The sequence below is a fragment of the Paroedura picta genome, chromosome 5 (assembly GCF_049243985.1).
Source record: "Paroedura picta isolate Pp20150507F chromosome 5, Ppicta_v3.0, whole genome shotgun sequence".
Taxonomy (NCBI): domain Eukaryota; kingdom Metazoa; phylum Chordata; class Lepidosauria; order Squamata; family Gekkonidae; genus Paroedura; species Paroedura picta.
The window spans coordinates 40,226,884-40,245,847 of record NC_135373.1 but is presented as its reverse complement, the minus strand read 5'-3'; the positions used below and the strand labels follow the sequence as shown (position 1 = coordinate 40,245,847).

Below are 18,964 nucleotides of genomic sequence, written 5' to 3'. Positions count from 1 at the left end.
GGGATCTGGCCTTCTAAGGAGCAGTCAGGGCTGATCTCCTCTAGCACTGACCGGTTTGTTCGCCTTGCAGTCCAGGGGACTCACAAGAGTCAATCCTAGTAGCACCTTAAACTCTACAACGTTTCCAGGGTATAAGCCTTTGAGTTCCAAAGCTCCCTTCATCAGGAACCAGGGAGTTTTGATTCTCAAAAGCTTATATCCTGGAAATCTGGTTGCTGTTTGGTGTCACTGGATGCAAACTTACTGCAGACCAACATGGCTGGGCCAACTGAAACTAGAAACAATCAAAAGAACCAATAAAGGGGGAAATGACCTTTCCCTCCAGTACTAAAGAGGGTGACTAAGAAATATGGGGCAAGCTAATCCCTGTTTTTTCCTTTATTGTTCCTGGAATCTCAATTTGCGCTGCCCTCCAGTTCTTAACTTCAGCAGCCTGTACCACCCCATTCAGGAACATTCAAAACCTTTCTTCAGCCCGAGGAGCATTCCTCCAGGTATGGAGCAGCCATGCAAGGGGAGGGACAGGCTCTTTAGGCAGGAGGATGTCTTTGAACTTTGCTGAGCGGACTAGTAGGATATGTGCCAGTTTAACCAGGAGCATTTTTGTTAAAAAAAATCAATTCTGGAATTGGAGCATGCACAATCTGGCTCCGCTCCTCTGGTTCACTTGCCTCTTTCCCCCTCTCTGTGTTAACAGCAAGAGCGCCGGCTGCAAAACCTGACAGGCTAGGCCAGTGTTGATTGCAGCACAGCAGAAAGGAATCTAATTCTGATTCTCCACATTGGAGTTCCTTCTGTGAGGGGTGCTTTCAATGGCATTGCATCTCTTTACGAAGCTACGGACAAAGGATCTCAACACTACTTAGTGCACATTCTTCATAATGAAGAAGAATTCTTATATGCTGCTTTTCTCTACAGTGGCTTACAATTGCTTTCCCTTTCCTCTCCCCACAACAGACAACCTGCGGGGGAGGTGAGGCTGAGAGAGCCCTGATATTACTGAAGAAGAGTTGGTTCTTATATGCTGCTTTTCTCTCCCCGAAGGAGTCTCAAAGCTGCTTATAGTCGTCTTCCCTTTCTTCTCCCCACAACAGACACCCTGTGAGGGAGGTGAGGCTGAGAGAGCCCTGATATTACTGCTCAGTCAGAACAGCTTTCTCAGTGCTGTGGCAAGCCCAAGGTCACCCAGCTGTCTGAATGTGGGGGAGTGGGGAATCAAACCCAGCTCGCCAGATTAGATGTCTGCGGTCCTAATCAAGCAAATAAAATGAACGGAGGGCCTCTTTCATAAAGAACATGATCAGGTCCCAGCCTTCAGACAGAATATAATTTGCCCCAGGCAGCTTTCTTCTGTCTACCCCACCTCCACCACCACTCTCCCCAAGCTCTGAAGGCCTTTGTCCTCCACCAGAGGTCTAAAAGCTGCAGGGAAGTCCCTCTCCACCCCCAATCCAAGCATGAAGATCAACCTGGCTCCAGTTGGATATAAATCCTGTCAAACTGATTTCCCTTTCCCCTCTGCTCTCTTTTCCTTGTCTCTCTCATCTTTCTAGTTGCAAACCCCCGTCTCTCTGTATTAATGTGAGCTGCTTGGGGGGGGGGACAATTGTCAGAAAAGCAGGATCTAAATATAACATACAAATAAACATGCCAAAACAATAGAGGGCATCTCCTTCAATCAGTTCCACTTTGAGAACAAGGCCGGGGATGGATCCTGCTAAGCAGGGGGAGTCAACCTGTGGTCCTCCAGATGTTCATGGTCTACAATTCCCATGAGCCCCTGCCAGCATTTGTAGTCCATGAACATCTGGAGGACCACAGGCTGACTACCCCTGCCGCTAAGGAGCGGGCCTTTCTTTGATGCAAGAGGCTATTCTGCTAGCAGGGGAACAGCATGGCACTGGGACACTGTGTTGCCATTGGAAGGATGGCTGCTTGGTATCCAATGCCACGTACTGCGGAACGGAATCATCCCTGGAGGATCTGGACGAGGAGACTTTCGGAGGCATCCCAAAATAAGAGGCTTCATGGAAGAAATTAAGGAAACTTCCAATTTTAGCATATATGTGCTACCAAAGTGGGTACATGATTAAGAAAATGTCAAGACCCCTGGTCTCAAGTTCACATGTTCTTGCCATTATCATGTTTTTGGTTTGTATATTCTGTATTGACCTGTTTATGTGATCTAGTTCTTCGGTTCTATCATGTGAAGTTTAATGCTCTTGATGATCCCAATCCGCATTGCAGTGAGAGCCAGTGTGCTGCAGTGCTTAATGGCAGCAGTCTCTAATCTGGAGCACCAGATCTGATTCCCTACTCCTCCACATGCAGCCAGCTGGGTGACCTTGGGCTATTCACAATTCTCAGAGCTCTCTCAGCCCCCACCTACCCCACGGGGTATCTGTTGTGGGGAGAGGAAGGGAAGGTGATGGTAAGCTGCTTTGAGACTCCCTTGGGTAGTGAAAAGCTAGTTATAAAAACCAACTCTTCCTTACAGGGTTCTCTTCTCCGCTATCTCCCTGCTCTGACCTTGAGCAGCTGGAGTAATGGTTTTTTGCACCTGTTTTTTATGCACCAAGATTTGATTCAGGAGGAAGGGTCAAGAGCAGCTTTCTAGGTTTGCTGTAATCCAGTTTCAGCAAGGAGATTTTTTGTGCGTATATGCATATTTCTCCAATAAAGAAACTTCTTTTGCACCAAGGAGAAATTTGATGGGGCTACGACCGTTGGTCATGTCACATGTCCCACAACTCCAGTCACTTTGGGGATGAGGAACTATGAAGCAAGTCACAATAGTTACTCCCCATCCCTCTTTGGGGCTAGCAATGCCAGTGTGGAAGATGTCCATGTCCTCTATCCTTATCATATGATTCAACTGTGCAGCTAACACCAGTGATGGATTGGATTATACATAGATGTTTCTCCAGGAATGGAGAAGCCAAGCCTTAATGGGGAGGATGGGAATTACCTGGGTTAAAGGAAGGCTGTTGGAGATTTTGATGAGAAGAGGCAAAGGGAACATAGAGAAAATGGGCTTAAATTCTCAGGATGGAGGGCAGTACAGCACCCAGATCTGGACAGTCCAGGCTACCAGCCCAGTCTTGTAAGTGTTTGGTAGCTAATTAGGGTCAGTCCTGGTCGGTCCTTGGATGGACACCTCCAAGGAAGCCCAGAGTAGGCAATGGCAAACCACCTTTGAATGTCTCTTGCCTTGAAAACCCCGTGCAGTCAGCATAAGCCACTTGTGACTTGAAGTCACTCCCCCCCCCCCAAGAAAAAGGACTGGACATCAAGGGAGGGAGGGAGAAAAACCGGAAAGGTCCATTTTTCCTTTGCCTACATGGAATAGAGACGCTTGGCCACTGATGTTGTATGAAAGCCCAGTGTGAGATATTGTTGCATTTATATTCATCTATGTAACATATTTTTATACCGACCTCCTAGGAGCTCAGAAATCAGATGTGGTTCTCCCATTTTATCCTCACAGCCCTACAAGGTAAGATTTTGTGAAGGGAGAGTGGCTGGCTCCAGGCCATCTAGTAAAATTCATGGATGAGTTGGGGCTTAACTATAAATCCCTCTAATCCAGGGATTCCCAGCCAGGGGGGGACTCACAGATCTTGGGGTGGGGGTCCATGGTCTTCCCCATCCTGCTGTAATGGACTTGGTCACAAGCTAGGAAACAGGCTGCTTCTATTGCTCCTCCCCTCCTGAGCACCTAGGAGGGGTGGAGCTTGCACTCCTTTTCCTGCTTCTCCCTACCTCAGTCTTCCTCAAGACTGCCTGTTAACATGGGTGTTCACATCTAGGAGGCATGGCCAGCTGACATCACTTCCAGGACTCCTTGAAGCCTGAAAAATAATTTCATGGACTCTTCCACAGCCAATAGGTCGAAAAAGCTGCTCTACTATTCTGCCATTCTAGCCTTTCTATGACACTGCCCTCCATTTGCCTCAGAATACAATTCTGAGCCCTTAAAAGCCCTCCTGTACAGAAAAGCCAGTCCCACTGTGATGGATTGCAGGGATCTCTCTCTGTGCCTCTGAAATTCCCTTTGGGGCTTGGATACACACCAACAGATGAACCTGGCCTTGACTTCTCATCTGCGGCGAGAGGGAAATCCATCTGATAATGAGCTATGTGCTGCAGGCAGGAGGCTTCAATCTCCAAGCGCCTCATAATCAATAGCTTTTATTAATGAAGTCCGCCCACAGTGGAAATGGGGAAGGTTGGCCTAGTTACGGAAGCCTCTCAGTTTTGCTTTGGATGGGGATTTGAGACATTATTGGGGTCCTTCCTGATATAGAGGGGAATGTGCCTCTTTGATACCATACAGACAGCAAGAGGGAGCATTTTCAGCACCAAAGAAACAGACAGCTCCCCCATCTCCCCTGTTTCAGGTAACCTTGGGAGTGAGAACTGTGACAATTCCAGGTGCTTAGCGGAAGGCCTCTGCACTGTAATCTTGGGGAGCTGTGGTGAAGTCCTTATTTCTAAACGTTGGGAAGATCTTGAATTTGTGTCTTCCCCAAACTTGGGTGGGCCCAGAGGCCCATTTCTTGTTACCTTGCTCATAGCTCACATTCCAGGGTCGTCCAAATGAGCCAGCCCAGGGAATCAGGGCTCACCCATGATGTATTTTATTTCTAGCGTTGTGTAGTGGTTAAAAGTGGCAGCCACTAATCTGGAGAACTGGGTTTGTTTCCCTACTCCTCCACATTCAGCACTTTGGGCTAGTTCTCTTAGAGCTGTTCTCACAGAGCAGTTCTCTCTGCCCCACATACCTCACAGAGTATCTGTTGTGGAGAGAGGAAGCGAAGGAGATTGTAAGCTGCTTTGATAGCCCTTTGGGTAGCGAAAAGTAGAGTGTAAAAACCAACTTTTCTTTGTTTGCTTTGTTTATCTAAACTGGGTTGTTTTCCATTTTGAAACGTTCTATAAGTCTCTTTGGGGAAAACTGCAGCATAGAAATGTTCTAAGAAATATGTAAGACAGAAAGAGCCCAATTGAATCAGCAACAATATGAGATGACTCTTAACCATCAATAAACCTATCTTGTTAATGCAGTTAGATATAGATATTTTCTCTGGTTCCGAGCCAGTGTCTCCAACAAGACAGAGCGGATGCTGACTGGCCATGAGAATGTCCTTGAGGACCCTGCTCTGCCCTCTTTCAATGGGATTAATGTATCCCTGTCAATTAAGAGTCCTAAGGCCTGCTGAAGGCTGCTCTTTACAACAGAAGCAGGTATGTGCAACAGCAAGAAGTGCCTTTTTAGAACTTAATCCAACATTTAAATTGGCTCCTTTCACGGACTCAGCCCATGTGGATCCATCCCATAGTGAACTTGAGATTGTAATATCCTCTGTACTGGGTTTCCATAGCAGACAACTGAATGCCAAATTCTGCTCCGTGTTTGCTGTCTGAAACTGGTCCTTATATACATACTATCCCAATCTTTATACACACTATGCCAATTTGCTTCTGGGTTCAATTCAAAGTTTTGGAGACCACCTTACAAGCCCTTCCTGGCCTAGAACCCAGATATCTTCAGGACAGTTTCTCTCGGTATATCCTTGTGCGACTTCTTTTTTCTTCCATTCTAAGTCTGCTTCTCTTGCCTTCTTACAGAAAAGGGGGTGCCAATTATTTCTTGAGCTACTCACACCCTTGTGGGGCATTATGCGCCCTCACTCTGTTGCCCCAAGCAATTACTTAGGTGGGTTTGTTTAAGAGCCAGTCCTGCACCTGAGCCTGGCCAGCTGAAGCCTCCAAGACTTGACTCAGCCCAAGAGACATTGGGGCAGTTGTTACCCGGTTATTTGACACTGGAGTCTTGGCATAAACTAACACACTCCTAGGGTAGTTCAGATCTCTGATGTTACCTTTGACAAAGTTTCCTCCAGGCTAGGCTGAATTCTGGGCATGAAATTGGGATCACTGTGGGTGGATGTCCCATTCTGTTGACTGTGAGTTCCTGCACTGTGCAGGGGGTTGGACTAGATGACCCTGGAGGTCCCTTCTAACTCCATGATTCAATGAAAGTGCTAAGTAATCTTAACAAGCCAGTTTGTTGCGCATACACAAGTTCTCCTAGAGCAATGCTGGTCCATTTCATGTGTTTTAAAATATTTCTATCCTTCTCTTCTGCACATACAGCCTCAAGAACGCTTATGAGCAATTCAATAATGCAACAGTGAAAAAAACCCAGAAGGTTAAGCTGACAACAGTTTGCCCAATGACTGCCAATCACAACTAGACCCCTGAGAAAATCCCTGCCAAAAACTAGCTTTGCAACTTCTTTCTGGATGACGGAGTCCTTCTCACCTCCTCCGGCAACCCATTCCACAAGGAACAAGAGCAGAAGTGGAGGAATGATAAGGAGAAACTGGCTTGAGTGGTGCCCAGATTTAAATGCGGAGACGGCATCCATCAGATACACGGGTCCCAAGTTTCAGAGAGCTTTGAAGCATAGAACCAGTTTCTTAAAATGAGCTCAGAAAGAACGAAGCAGCCAGTGGACTAGTTTTGGAATAGGTGTAACACTTCCAGCCAAGCACACAAAATATGTTACATCTGATATACAAAATCCACACAGATATGGATGCCAGAAGCAGCCAGGTCTCCGCAATGCACAATAGGCTCATCCGGGAAAACATGCTTTATTTACAGACAACTTCACAATGAACAAAATCCAGAGATAGTCACAGCCTCGGACTGCTGGACAGCTTCAAACAGACCAGGGAAGACACAAAAGGCATTGCTTATCTTGTTCATAAACAATGTTAGCTCCAAATACAAGCACTACCCTGGCTGACTGCCACAATCTCAAAAAGCTGATCTTGTTTTCTTCGGAGGCCCAACTAACCTCTTTGAATCCTAATAGAGATGCTACTAATATAACCTGATCCGGCCCCGCTAGCCTGATCTGATTGGCTCACTGAGGAAGTCCGGGGTCATTACACAGAGGTGGGCAATGGCAAACCATCTCTATCATCTCTTGCCTTGAAAACCCTACAGGTACATTAAGCTGGTTGTAACAAAACATTCCACCACCACTACTAAGATAATTCCTAACAAGATGAGATTTTAGCTCTATCTAGAAGTTGTACATGGACAGCAGTTTGCAACACACTTCTCCAGGGTATTATATAAAGGTCCTACGTGTGGGACTATCAGGAGACTAACTGTGGCACCAAGGGAAGCCATCAACCAAATTTCGATTCACCTGGAGTGAGTAGAAATACTTCCTCCTGCGCCATAGAAAGCTCCCCCCCCCCAATGTCACTCTTTTTGCAGCCTCAGAACTACTGCAGGTGCCAGGAAAGGTGAATGGGGAAGACAGGCTTCAAAGAGGACAGCAGAGCAGGTAGAGCAAAAACCACTTTGTGCAAAGCTAGAACCATTTCTCATGTTCCCCCCACATACACACCTCAGTTCTCTTTACAGACACTAGAGATGCCAGGAGGAGCCATCCGCTTCCACCTTCCTCCCTGTTGTCCATGCCGGCCCACCATCTACTATGAGAGATCCACACATGAACACACCCTACAATAGTAGGCTAAAAGGTACTCACGGTTTTGTGTACTCCCATGTCACGCACTGTGGATGTGAGGTGCCCTGGTGGAGCAGACAAGGAAGGAGAGACATTTCATTACAATTCAGTAACTAGAATGCTGGATTATTTTGGTTGCACTTTAAAATTACGAGGTGTTGTACCCACCCTGCACCCTCGAGCAACAAAATAAACCAACAAGCCAAAAACCATCTATTGCATCTCATCCTCTGCTAGAAACCAAAATATAAGTAGGGTTTTTTTTTTTTCAAAATTAGGGACTACGAACACAAACTTTACTTCAGAGAAATGTATGCTATGCCTAGAAAAATCATGGTAGAAGGAAAACCTGAGGTCCCTCTAAAGAAACTATAATCTCTGTGCCATTATTTTCTAGTATGCAAGACACATCAGTGGAAGCTGGACTGGGGGAAATCCTACAGAGTATATATGTGAAAAGTCAAACCTTTGGGATTGGATGCTACCTGCCACCCCAGTGGCACCAATTCCATGCCACACTAGTGTGTGTGTGTGTGTTTGTGTGTGTGCGCGCGCACGCGCGAACGTGTGTGCAGGAGATTTATGAACTTACATTGAAGATGTGGGACAATTCCACAGCGATCAAGGATTCCACAGCCTTGGTTGGTGGTCTCACTGTCACTGTAAGAACTCTGGACATAACAGCCAAGGGACTTCTGCAGAGGGAAGGGAAACAAGTTTGCTGATTCGCTCAAGAGGAGTTCTAAAGCCAAACTGTAACCTTGGGATTAAAAAAAAATCTACCAAGAGGGATTCTCATCCTTTGTGTGGAACATCTACATAAGGGGCGAGAATCCTTGTCCTTAGTCTACTCCCCCCTCTCAGACACACACACCCAAACTCCTTTCACTCCCCACTCCCGTTCCCTCCTTGCATTTGGGGCTCCTGGGTGCTGTGGCTGGGCTAGCCTTCAAGGGCAGTGCTTCCATAGCTGGCCTGGCCAGCCTGTGCTGCCCCGGCCTCTGTGGTTGGGCCCCCTCATTGCTCTGGTGCCGCTGCTGAGTGTCTTCCAAGGCCACTCCTGCACCAGGGAGGGCAGGAGCGGCCGCGGGAGACTGGTGCTGGTGCTAGAGCAACAATTGGGTCTCAGTGCCGGGCCTTGCTGGAAACCGTTTGTTTACAACTCCAGGAAAAGATACGTGTATTTTCTCACATAGTTCTTAGGGGTAATGCCCTAAAAATACTGATTATAATTTTCAAAGTGCCACACTTCCATAATAATAATATATAATAATCAGCGTAATGATACTCTCAGCCAGGTAGACTTCAGAGTTGTGGAAAAGCGAGAAACAGAATGCTGTAAATGACTTTTGGGGAAGAAAAATGGAGTACAAACAAACAAATAAGTATTCTATTGGCAACGGCATCCAATTGTTGTTATTAACTTTAATTGCACAATGAATCTTTAGAAATTGGAAATTATCCAGTGTAAAACAGCACTGGAAAGTGTTTGCCCACATCTCCCGTGTGTGGATATTTGCCATGGGCAGCACATACAGACACGTCCCCTTGATATTTCTTGGATGCTAAGTATTAATGCACTGGAGCAGGGGTGGCCAAACTATGGCTCTCCAGGTGTCCCTGGACTACAATTCCCATGAGCCCCTGCCAGCCACCCCTGCAGCACTAGAGCATTCTGCCTCACACACAGCTTTCATGTGAACTACTCACCGAGGAGGAGGCAGGATCAATCCCAGGGTACGATACAATATGGCACCGATGACAAAATAGGCTGATTCATCTGTTTCTGCGCAGGAAAAGAACAGAAAGGCTGTGTTGATTCATTGGTTATTGGATGTCCCATCCTGTTGACTGTATTAACTTACACTGTGTAATGCGCCCTGAGTCTCAGTGAGCTAGATGGACTATAAATAACAACATAAACATAATTTAAAACTGTAGGTTTCAAACTCTAGACCATGCAGATTTCAAACATGCTGCCCGTGGCTATATAAAAACCAAAGCTGGAAACTGCAACTTTACATGCAGACATACATTTTACTGGTATAGTAGCAGACAGAAGTGCTGTTTTTTATAAACTAAGTCAGATTGTGAGTGGGCGGGAAGGAAGGGATGTGCTAGTGTTGTCTCTTGTGGCCCTTCCTCGCATACCCAGGGAATTGCTAATTGCCGCTGTGGGATGGTAGATGAATTTCCTCCAGGCCAGGCTGGATTCTGGAGATCTGTGGTGGTGGTGGCGGTGGTGGGGAGATCATTTGGGCATGAAACTGGGGTCACCGTAGGTTGACAGGTAGTTGTGATCTCCTGCGTTGTGCAGGGGGTTGGACTAGATGACCCTGGAGGTCCCTTCCAACTCTGTGATTCTAGCAACACCCCACTCATCATGAGTCTACATTACAGGGGTAGTAAAACTGTGGCCCTCCAGATGTCCGTGGACTACAATTCCCATGAGCCCCTGCCAGACTTCGCTGGCAGGGGCTCATGGGAATTGTAGTCCATGGACATCTGGAGGGCCGCAGTTCGACTACCCCTGGTCTACAACATCAGCAACGCTATAGCAATTGGGTGCTCCTGAACAATCTGCATGGCCCTTCCTTTTTACTTCCAACACAGAGGTGCGTGAAGGGACTGTGCACAACCCGCTGACCACTACCCTAGTTGCAGAGTAGCTCGTCCGGCGCCACTGACCTGAGGACGAGAGGCTCAACACTTCCTTGGGGATGAAGACCTTGTCCTCTGAATGCCGGGCCCAATCTTTCATTCCCCGGCGACCTTTCATGGGGAAATTGATGTCACTGGAGACTGCGGAAACCGGCTCTCTCTGGATGCTGATTACTGCCAAGGGTGGGGTGGGAGAGAATAAAAAGGGGACAAGGACAGGGGAAGGGGAGGGTGTCACAACAAGTTTTCTAAATGAATGAACAGCCACTGTCTCTGGATCCTTTTTCAAATATCCCAAGCTTTGAACCAGGAATTTCAGGATTTGGGGCTGGGGAGCCTAGCTGGGTGTGCTCCTTGGGACTCTGAATGCTCCAACTGCAGACAGCGCAGAATGGAGCGAGGGGTGCACAATACTGGTTCCTGTGACTGACAAGCCATGTGAAGCCTCTGGGTTGAGCCAGCCTGACACCAATCCTAGGGACTCTCATCTGGGCAACAGAGCAAGACCCCCTGCCTGCTGTACGAAGACCTTATGCTCTATGTCCTGTATTGCGCTCCGTACGACGACGTTCGAATCAGGTTGAACACAGTACTGTCCACTGCCTCTGACAATGATAAAATAATATTTCTCTTGGTGGACGTTTTCCCTCCTGTCATTTTAATGGTTGCTAATTTCATTCCCTCATATATATATGTATACATATTTTCATTTTTCTGTTTTAATGCTTTGTTTGTTGGCATGATTACTGTGGCTCCAGCTTCAACAATAAATCCAAATCCACTCCCCTGCCTGCTGTACTGCAACTGGGATTGTTTATTAGAAGCATCCTTCTGATTTTATTTCAGCGTAAATTCTGTAATCCAGTCTTGCTGCTCTGCTTGCTGCTTTTATTACATTGGTCTTCATGACATCATTTCCCTAATTCTGTAAGCCACATTGAGTCTGTGTGAGAAAGACAGACGGCTAATAAATGAACAGATTTCAGCCTCCAGTTCCAGGTCTAGCTCCATCTCCAGCTGCAACCGCTGAATTCAACCTCCAGGCCTGGTTTCCCATGCAGTCCCCCGGATGCTTTCCTTCCCATCACCCTCTTTTGGCCACTCACCCAAGTTGTCCGTGACAATGAGGGAGCTCTGGAAGGCCTTGAGTGCTTCTCCCACCAGATGGATGAAATCCTCAACTACCTTCATGAGGAGGACAGAGCCAGGCAAGACCTGGAAAGCAGATCCAAGGAGGTGTTTGTATGTAAGTGTGTGAGAGAAAAAGAAGACACTCCCCCCTCCAATATATCTGGCCTTGTGGCCTAATCTGTGTCTGCTCACCTGCTGAGCATCTTCCCACCTGTCCCTGTTTTCTGCATCCACCATGTAGCTGACAACCTGGAAGAATCGCTGTGGGGGGAAAGGAGAGGGTAAGGGTCAGCTTCTGGGGAAGGCTCCAGCCATTACACAGTCCTGTATGACTTCCCCATTGGATCAGCCTCAAAACAAGGAATTTGAGGGAACTCTCCTGAGTAAGTTCACCAGTCGTATCTGGATTGCTTTGCTTCTTCCTCAACTTCTAAATGGTCTTCAAAACATTGTGATGGCAACTTTACTCACAGTTCAGCACCCTCAGTTTTCCTGGGTTTAGTGTTTTGTTGAAAAATAAATATCTGGGTTTCAGCATGCTGAAAACATCATGAGTAAACAGGAAATACCTGATTACAGCTCAGCACCTGACCAACATTTGGAAGCAGCTGGATTAACAGCTAAGTAGCTTCTGACTTCTAGGAATGGCTCTTTATTATCCTGTATGACACCTCAACCCTCCAGTATTTTGTGTGAAATAATAATCTATGCACACTGTATGAATTGCGCCATGCAGGTTGCCATTTGGCTTTCTGGGGGCCAGAATCTGAATTATGGGATTTTCTTTGGAACCGAGACTTCATTCACCCACAAAACTAGCTACTGAGGCACTCCCTACGACCCTACCACACAAAGGATGGTCTTCCTTCAGTACACCCCTCTGCCCAGACATACCTTGCACCATAAATGCATCTCTTCCACTTGCAAAATCTTGGGTTAATACCTGCACGTCATCTGCAGAGGGGATGTAGGTCGCTCTCTTGTAAGTGTCCGTGACGTTACGCAGGATCTCCACAGAGAACAGCAGGTCCCCACTGTAGTACGTCTTGCGTGCCACAAGCTCCAACAGCCCACGGACCACCTGAGACATGCCTTCACCTGCCAGCATGCGCTGCCCCTTGGCCAGATGCTCTCGGAGCTGAGTTTAGGAGAGAGTGAAGGCGTGTTTTTTTAAAGAGAGAAAAGAACCAAGGTAGAACAGAGAAGGCCCTAGCTTGGTGCTAGATTGCATGCTTGGCATGTGCAAGGTCTCAGGTTCAATTGCCAGTTAAAGGACCGTGGATTGCAGGGTATTAAGAAGTCCTTAGTTCTTAGACAGCTGCTGCCAGCCAGAATACACTGTTTGGAGACCGACTGCTTGATTAGTTCAGTGTCAAATTACCTTCTGAGAATGGAGGAATCTAAGCACATTTGAACCATGTGAAATCCACAGGACTTAATGGGACACTTTCTTTGAAATGCCGTAACCCAACCCAAAGCCATTACAACAGGGATCAGCAAACTTTTCTTTAAAGAAGAACTGCTTCTGTTTAATTAAAAATATCCTGAGTCACCCACCACCACAATACTAATTCAAATTGGTCTGAAGTAGCACAGCAAAATTGGAGTCCAATAGCACCTTTAAGACCAACAAAGACTTATTCAAGGTGTGAGCTTTCGTGTGCGTGCACACTTACTCTTACGATCCCGGTTCCATTGTTTGAGGAAGTGTGCCTGCACATGAAAGCTCACACCTTGACTAAATCTTTGTTGATCTTAAAGCTGCCATTGGACTCAAATTTTGTTTCATTCCATCTAGAAAGAGCATCATAAATGCAGTTATTAGCCAAGAAGAACAGAAGAAACTTCAATGTTCTTTCATGATCTTTCCATGAATCTTGCAGTGGTTACATGCACTACTCTCCAGCAACCTGTGTGCGTTGAGCAGGGGGTTGGACTAGATGGCCTGTGTGGCCCCTTCCAACTCTATGATTCTATGATTCTCTCTACTGGAGACCCCCACATTACAACATCCCTCCATTTCTCTCTACTGATTGCACCCTACACCCAACATATGACTTGCTCTGGAGGATTGACATATTCAGCCATGGCCAATTAGATGCACTAAAACCAGAATTCACCTTCCCAACATGTATTACCTAGACAGGCATATGAAGAACCAATCAAATCACTGTTAAAAGCCAGAGTTTTATGCAAGAATATCCAGCAGCTTCCTCGATCAATGAAATGTAGGAGGAATTATGAGACGGCCATTATTTTGCCTATTACAGTTTGATTGCTGATGGTGTAATCACCTCTTTGAAATGCTCAGCCACACCTTTCCTTCTTCAGTAAGGTTCTCCCTCCTTTTTACAAGGGGTGTGCGTTTGGGGTGGGGAAGGCAACAATATAGAAGAGAAAGAAGGGGGAATGGAGGGGGGAAAGAGAGAGAGAGAGAGAGAGAGAGGGGGGGGGGCTTATTTGCCTGTCAGAGTCTGCACCTACTGAGAGATGTAAGTATCGGTATTCGTGGGAAACACAGCGTGCAAAGCTGGGTGCACCCCAGTGAGCCACACCCTGGGAGTTGAGCAGGCACCGGCGACTGGCAGATCCTAGGGGCGAAAAAAGAAAAGATAACCAGAGACACGGCTTAGCTGTGGACATTCACTCTGCCTGGTCTTACCCAGACCAGCTGGCCAAAGTTACTTTGGAGAGATTAGAGTGATGGAGTGAATACAATGGGAAATCATGTCTACACGGGAGAAGATGGGAGGTGGGTGGATATTCCTTGTAGGTTACAGAAGCCCTTTACATTCAAGAAACAATCTGCCTGGGCTAAATTCTCCTGTCCAAGCCTTACTACAGCTAGTAACTCCTTTTTTGTAAGAACTAACCTCCTTGTCAGGTCCCAAATCTGAACACTTTGCCAGCAGGATCATGTTGTAACCTTTTATTTCGTTTTCAGACCCTTCAACCATAGGATGGTGGGATTATTAATAAAACAAGAACACAGGAAATCAATAGAACAAAAAAATATTGAGATCCTTTAAAAACATATCTAAGAAATCTAGCAACAGTTGGACAACCTCTTTCCAACTTCATCCTTTTAAAATGCTTATTAAGGGAATTACACAGGAAGAAAATTAGAATTAAACTGGGCGCATTGTGGAAGAAGTTATCGAAGTAGGACGTGGTCATGTAGTGGGTCCACAACAGGGGTAGCCAAACTGCGGCCCTCCAGATGTCCATGGACTACAATTCCCAGAAGCCCCTGCCAGCATTCGCTGGCAGGGGCTTCTGGGAATTGTAATCCATGGACATCTGGAGGGCCGCAGTTTGACTACCCCTGGTCCACAATGTGTTTTATTCTCTTTAGGTCTTTGTTCCAAAGGTTCAGCACGAACCTGGGATGTTGCATTACATTAACAGTAATAAGAAATTCCTCCACTCCTAATACTGGGAAACTGTTTCAAGGTATAGATTTTAGCATCTTTTAAAGGAACAAAGCAAAAACATGTTGTCAAAACTGCCCACAACCAAACATGTGCCTCTTCCAGCATGACTAAATCTGCAAGACTTTTGCAAAATCTTCAAGGGGTGAGGGAAGAAAGTTTGAAAAGGTGTCTTGGCAGAAGAGTTGCAAAACACATAATCATATGCCATTTCTTAATTAGACGAAGTTGCAAAGAGGCCATTTTCATGAATGCTTGGATGTGTAATGAGTCAGGTTCATTTAAAAAAAAAGATTTAATGTTCTAGTGAGAGATGAGGGCAGGGCAATATGCTGGATGGAAGACACTGTGATAGTAGCACACATAATGTGAAAGAACTACTTTGACCATTGAAACGCTACAGAAATTGGCAGAGAGCAGCAAAGTCTCTTCGAAACCTTTTGGCTGGTGCGGATGTGACCTTCAACATTTACAGAAAGTGGGCCTTCTGTTTCTACTGGGACACTCTGGTGGGCAAGCAGATCTCATGGCGTACTTGCCTTCATCTTCACCATCTGCCACACTTAAAGCCTCCTCTACTTTCCTCTGGTAACATCTAGGCCCTCGGTCTATGGATGTCTTCCCACCAAGCTGCCTACCTGTGGCATTGGCTGGGCATTTGTTGTAGACTATTTCACCAGCGGCGGCTTTCTTCCAGGTCATCAATGTGACGTATTCGTCCTTGCACATCTCATGGAATGCTGCAGAAGAAAAAGATGGCGAAAGGAAAGGGGGTCAAACAGGAATCCAGAAGCACACATGACAAAGCTTGAAAGCGTGGGGATAAGAGTTGGAGGATAACCATAGTGTGCAAGCTGATGCATTTTGGGAGGAACTGAGCGGTTTCTGGGCTGTTTCTGGGCTGACGGAGAGTATGGAAGAGGGACAGCACTGAATGGAGGTGGCTGCAGGCAATGCCAGGCTGGGCGAGTGATGGAGTATGGGCTTTGTGGAGCTGCTCAGCTGACCAGACCTGAACAGAAGGTCAGGCCTCTACAATTAAACCAACGAGAGCCAGCTTGGTGTAATGGTGAAGACCGGCAGCCTTTAAGCTGGCGAGCTGGGTTTGATTCCCTGCTTCTCCACAGGTAGCCAGCTGGGTGACCTCTGGCTTGCCACAGCTCTGATAAAGCTGTTCTGACTGAGCAGTAACATCAGGGCTCTCTCAGTCCCACCTCCCTCACAGGGTGTCTGTAGTGGGGAGAGGAAGGGAAGGTGATTGCAAGCTGCTTTGACACTCCTTTGGGTAGTGGAAAGCGGGGTATAGAAACCAACCCAGACCCTTCATCCTGCTTGCCACCTGCGGGTGTGAATGACACACCAGCCTCCTCCTTCCTGTTCCTCTGAACTCGCACAATTGCTGATAGCTCGCCACGGTGAGGGCCTGGGTAAAGCCTTCTCAGTTCATATCACAGAGCTGCAGAGTGCAGATGACTTGGGGAGAAGGAGAAGAAAAGATGGAAAGGTGGCCAAACAAGAAATATCTTGGCAGCTAATATACCAAGACACCAATGTGTAGAAAGGCAACTGCCAAAGAGAGATGAGGAGTAGGTGCTGGTTGGGTTTTTTTAGTGTGCTGGACAGGGAGATGGTTTGCCAGTGGAACTGAGAGATTCTGGCCACACCTATGTTGAACTGGGGGAGCCAATTGAGGCTGGGGGTTTGCACTACAGAAAGGATACCTGGGCATTTCTTCTCGTTGCACGTCTTGACTTCTTCCCCACTGCCCTCGCAGGGGTAGCCTTGCACGCCCGTCCCTTGGCACATGCGGAAACGTCTCTGCCAGCCCGTGTCGCATGTCTTGGAGCACAAACTCCAGTGGTTCCATGGGCCCCATGTGCTGTCCACTGTGGTTCAGGAGAGCAGAAAGGAACAATCAGATGACCCTTCTGAACTGGTGATCTCCCCTCCCCCGGTCACACGTACTCCCAAATTTAGATTCGTATTAGCCAAAAGAGCAGCCAGAATGGAATGGAGACGGAAGAATTCTTCCTTTATCACTGGGGTGCAACTGAACTGACTTGGCTGATAATTACTTTAATCAAATATTCCACAGATGATTAAACCCATTTATCAATAATTCAGATCTCATTTCATCCAAACTGTCCCCTCTTCCCTTCCCCACCAGGCCGTGACCATGAGGGTGCCCTTAACAAATGGAATTCATTTTAATTCCTCGGGAGGTGAGTCCTCCTTCAAGGCTCCTGAATTCCACAGATCTTATCCGGCTTGAGTAATAGGCTTTAATTTTCCTGTATTATCAAACGCGGTGACAGACAATAGCCAGACAACTACCATGACCAATGACTGATCTAATTGGCACTTTGCAGACTCTTGAACCTAGGCTTGCCACATGGAAAGCCTCTATATTTTCCAGACTTCTGATAGCAGAGGTTCTCTCCCCCAAATTAAAAGTGGAGGTGTCCCATTACTTGGGCCTTAAAGGGTTTGCCTTAGAGTGTGTGAGAACTACTGTATTCAGAGAGGAATAGTACTGCTCATTATTCCTCTGCATGTCAGTGATCTTAATGAGGACAGATAATTCTTCTGTGTCTCCATTTCAGAGTCAAACTGAATGTTCCGGAGTTCTCCGCCTGCAACAGGAGTGAATAAGAAGGAAGCAAGAACAGGAAATCATCCAGAGAAATGATGGGTGGTCTCCTTTGTGGGGTGTGTATGACAATCTGTGAGTCTGTGCGACAACATCCTGGTATGCTCTGGCACCGTTCAAGAGGACTTTACAGCCTGCCCTCTGTGCTCCGCCAGCTTTCGGATCACGCTCTCGCCTTCAGCTCTCACCTTGATCATTTGATCTATGCTGGGCTGGGAACCAGTTTCTACTTCCCGTTGTTTCAAGCAGTCAAGTTTTTCCTAGCCTGAACTATTTCAGGGTTTAGCAGGGCCTGCAAGACGGAGCTCTTCCACCAGGCTTTTGGTTGAGGCCAGGCTGCATGCTGGGCTGTAAGATCAGGTCCCTGTCCTCGTGACATCTGGATCCTCCTGGGGCCACCTATCACCCCAGCTTTACATCTATTGAGACTGCTGGGAATAGGTGAATGAGGAATATGGGTCTATTAGGATGCTATGCCTGCCATCTTTGTCTTTTTAAACATGGTTATTCTACTGTGTTGTATTATCGGTAAGGTGGTAATTTTGCCATCCTACGTTTTTATGCTTTTATTTATTGTGAACTGCCAAGAACCGGCCGGTCTGGGAGTTGGCAGTATAAAAATTTAATATTAAATAAATGCAGGAAGCTGAGTGACTTAATGCTTCTTCAAGGATATCCCCCCCCCAAAAAAAACCCTGTCCCCCCTACATATAAAAACAAACAAACAGACTGAACGGGAGAAATCTAGGCTTCTCCCTGAGATGCTAGCTTTGTAGGTGCAGGGAACTTATTTCAGCATTTGAACTTGCAGCCCTGCCCCACTCGCTTGGCATTTACTTCTATAGCTTGAAGTTCTTTAGCCCCTAACCCTGCTGAGTGCACAGATTCTGTTGATATCCCCGTCCCCCAATATGGCCCATTTAAACCTCAGGTGGGTTTCCGCCTACCCGCACAGTGACACTTAAACACCTCCCTGGAGCTGTGTGCAACATGTCATGGGAAATAACCCACAGAGGCCAAAGATGCAGATGAAAGCTCCCCCCCCCTTCTCCAGAGCTCTGCAGGAAGTACTCAGACTCTGACATATCCCACTCCCCTCTATCACGAGCACCAGCCCCCAGAGCTTATAGGTCAGAAGGCTTAATGGTCAGCTAAACCTTTTCACTGGAGAGAGAACACTTCTGAGCAGGGGGTGGGGGGAAATGGCAGAAAAGAAAGCCAGTGCAGCAGGGGACTCAGGGCTGGGTGAGATATCCCTCCAAATCCTGGCAGATCCAACCGCCTGCTGCAGAAGTACGATTTATATTTATTCCTTTAGGCCATTTATAAACCACCTATCAGAGGACGCGAAGTGCCTTACAGTACAAATAGCACCTAAGCACCAAACACAACCCCATCCAACCCAGCAGTAATATTAAAACAGATCAATACTATGAGAAACAGGAATGTAGTGAAGGGCCGTAAAAACTCAAACGCAGCACTCTCCGACGGTCCCTTAAAAATCAAGTGTGAAAGCAACAGAAATAATAATCATGG

The 18,964-nt window shown here is 46.8% G+C and overlaps 1 protein-coding gene across 4 annotated transcripts in view; it reads right to left on the bottom strand.

The window, feature by feature from the left end:
* The window catches only part of ADGRB2 (adhesion G protein-coupled receptor B2), a 168,818-nt gene that overhangs the window by 46,905 nt on the left and 102,949 nt on the right, over positions 1-18,964 (bottom strand). For all 4 annotated transcript variants that reach the window (XM_077337463.1, XM_077337460.1, XM_077337461.1 and 1 more), the window contains exons 6-15: positions 16,500-16,664; positions 15,417-15,518; positions 13,832-13,938; positions 12,291-12,485; positions 11,540-11,608; positions 11,323-11,431; positions 10,244-10,390; positions 9,266-9,341; positions 8,148-8,250; positions 7,577-7,620 (exon numbers count right to left, since the gene is read on the bottom strand). In XM_077337463.1, coding sequence (XP_077193578.1) covers positions 7,577-7,620; positions 8,148-8,250; positions 9,266-9,341; positions 10,244-10,390; positions 11,323-11,431; positions 11,540-11,608; positions 12,291-12,485; positions 13,832-13,938; positions 15,417-15,518; positions 16,500-16,664 — 1,117 coding nt within the window. The remainder of the gene's footprint in view (positions 1-7,576; positions 7,621-8,147; positions 8,251-9,265; positions 9,342-10,243; positions 10,391-11,322; positions 11,432-11,539; positions 11,609-12,290; positions 12,486-13,831; positions 13,939-15,416; positions 15,519-16,499; positions 16,665-18,964) is intronic.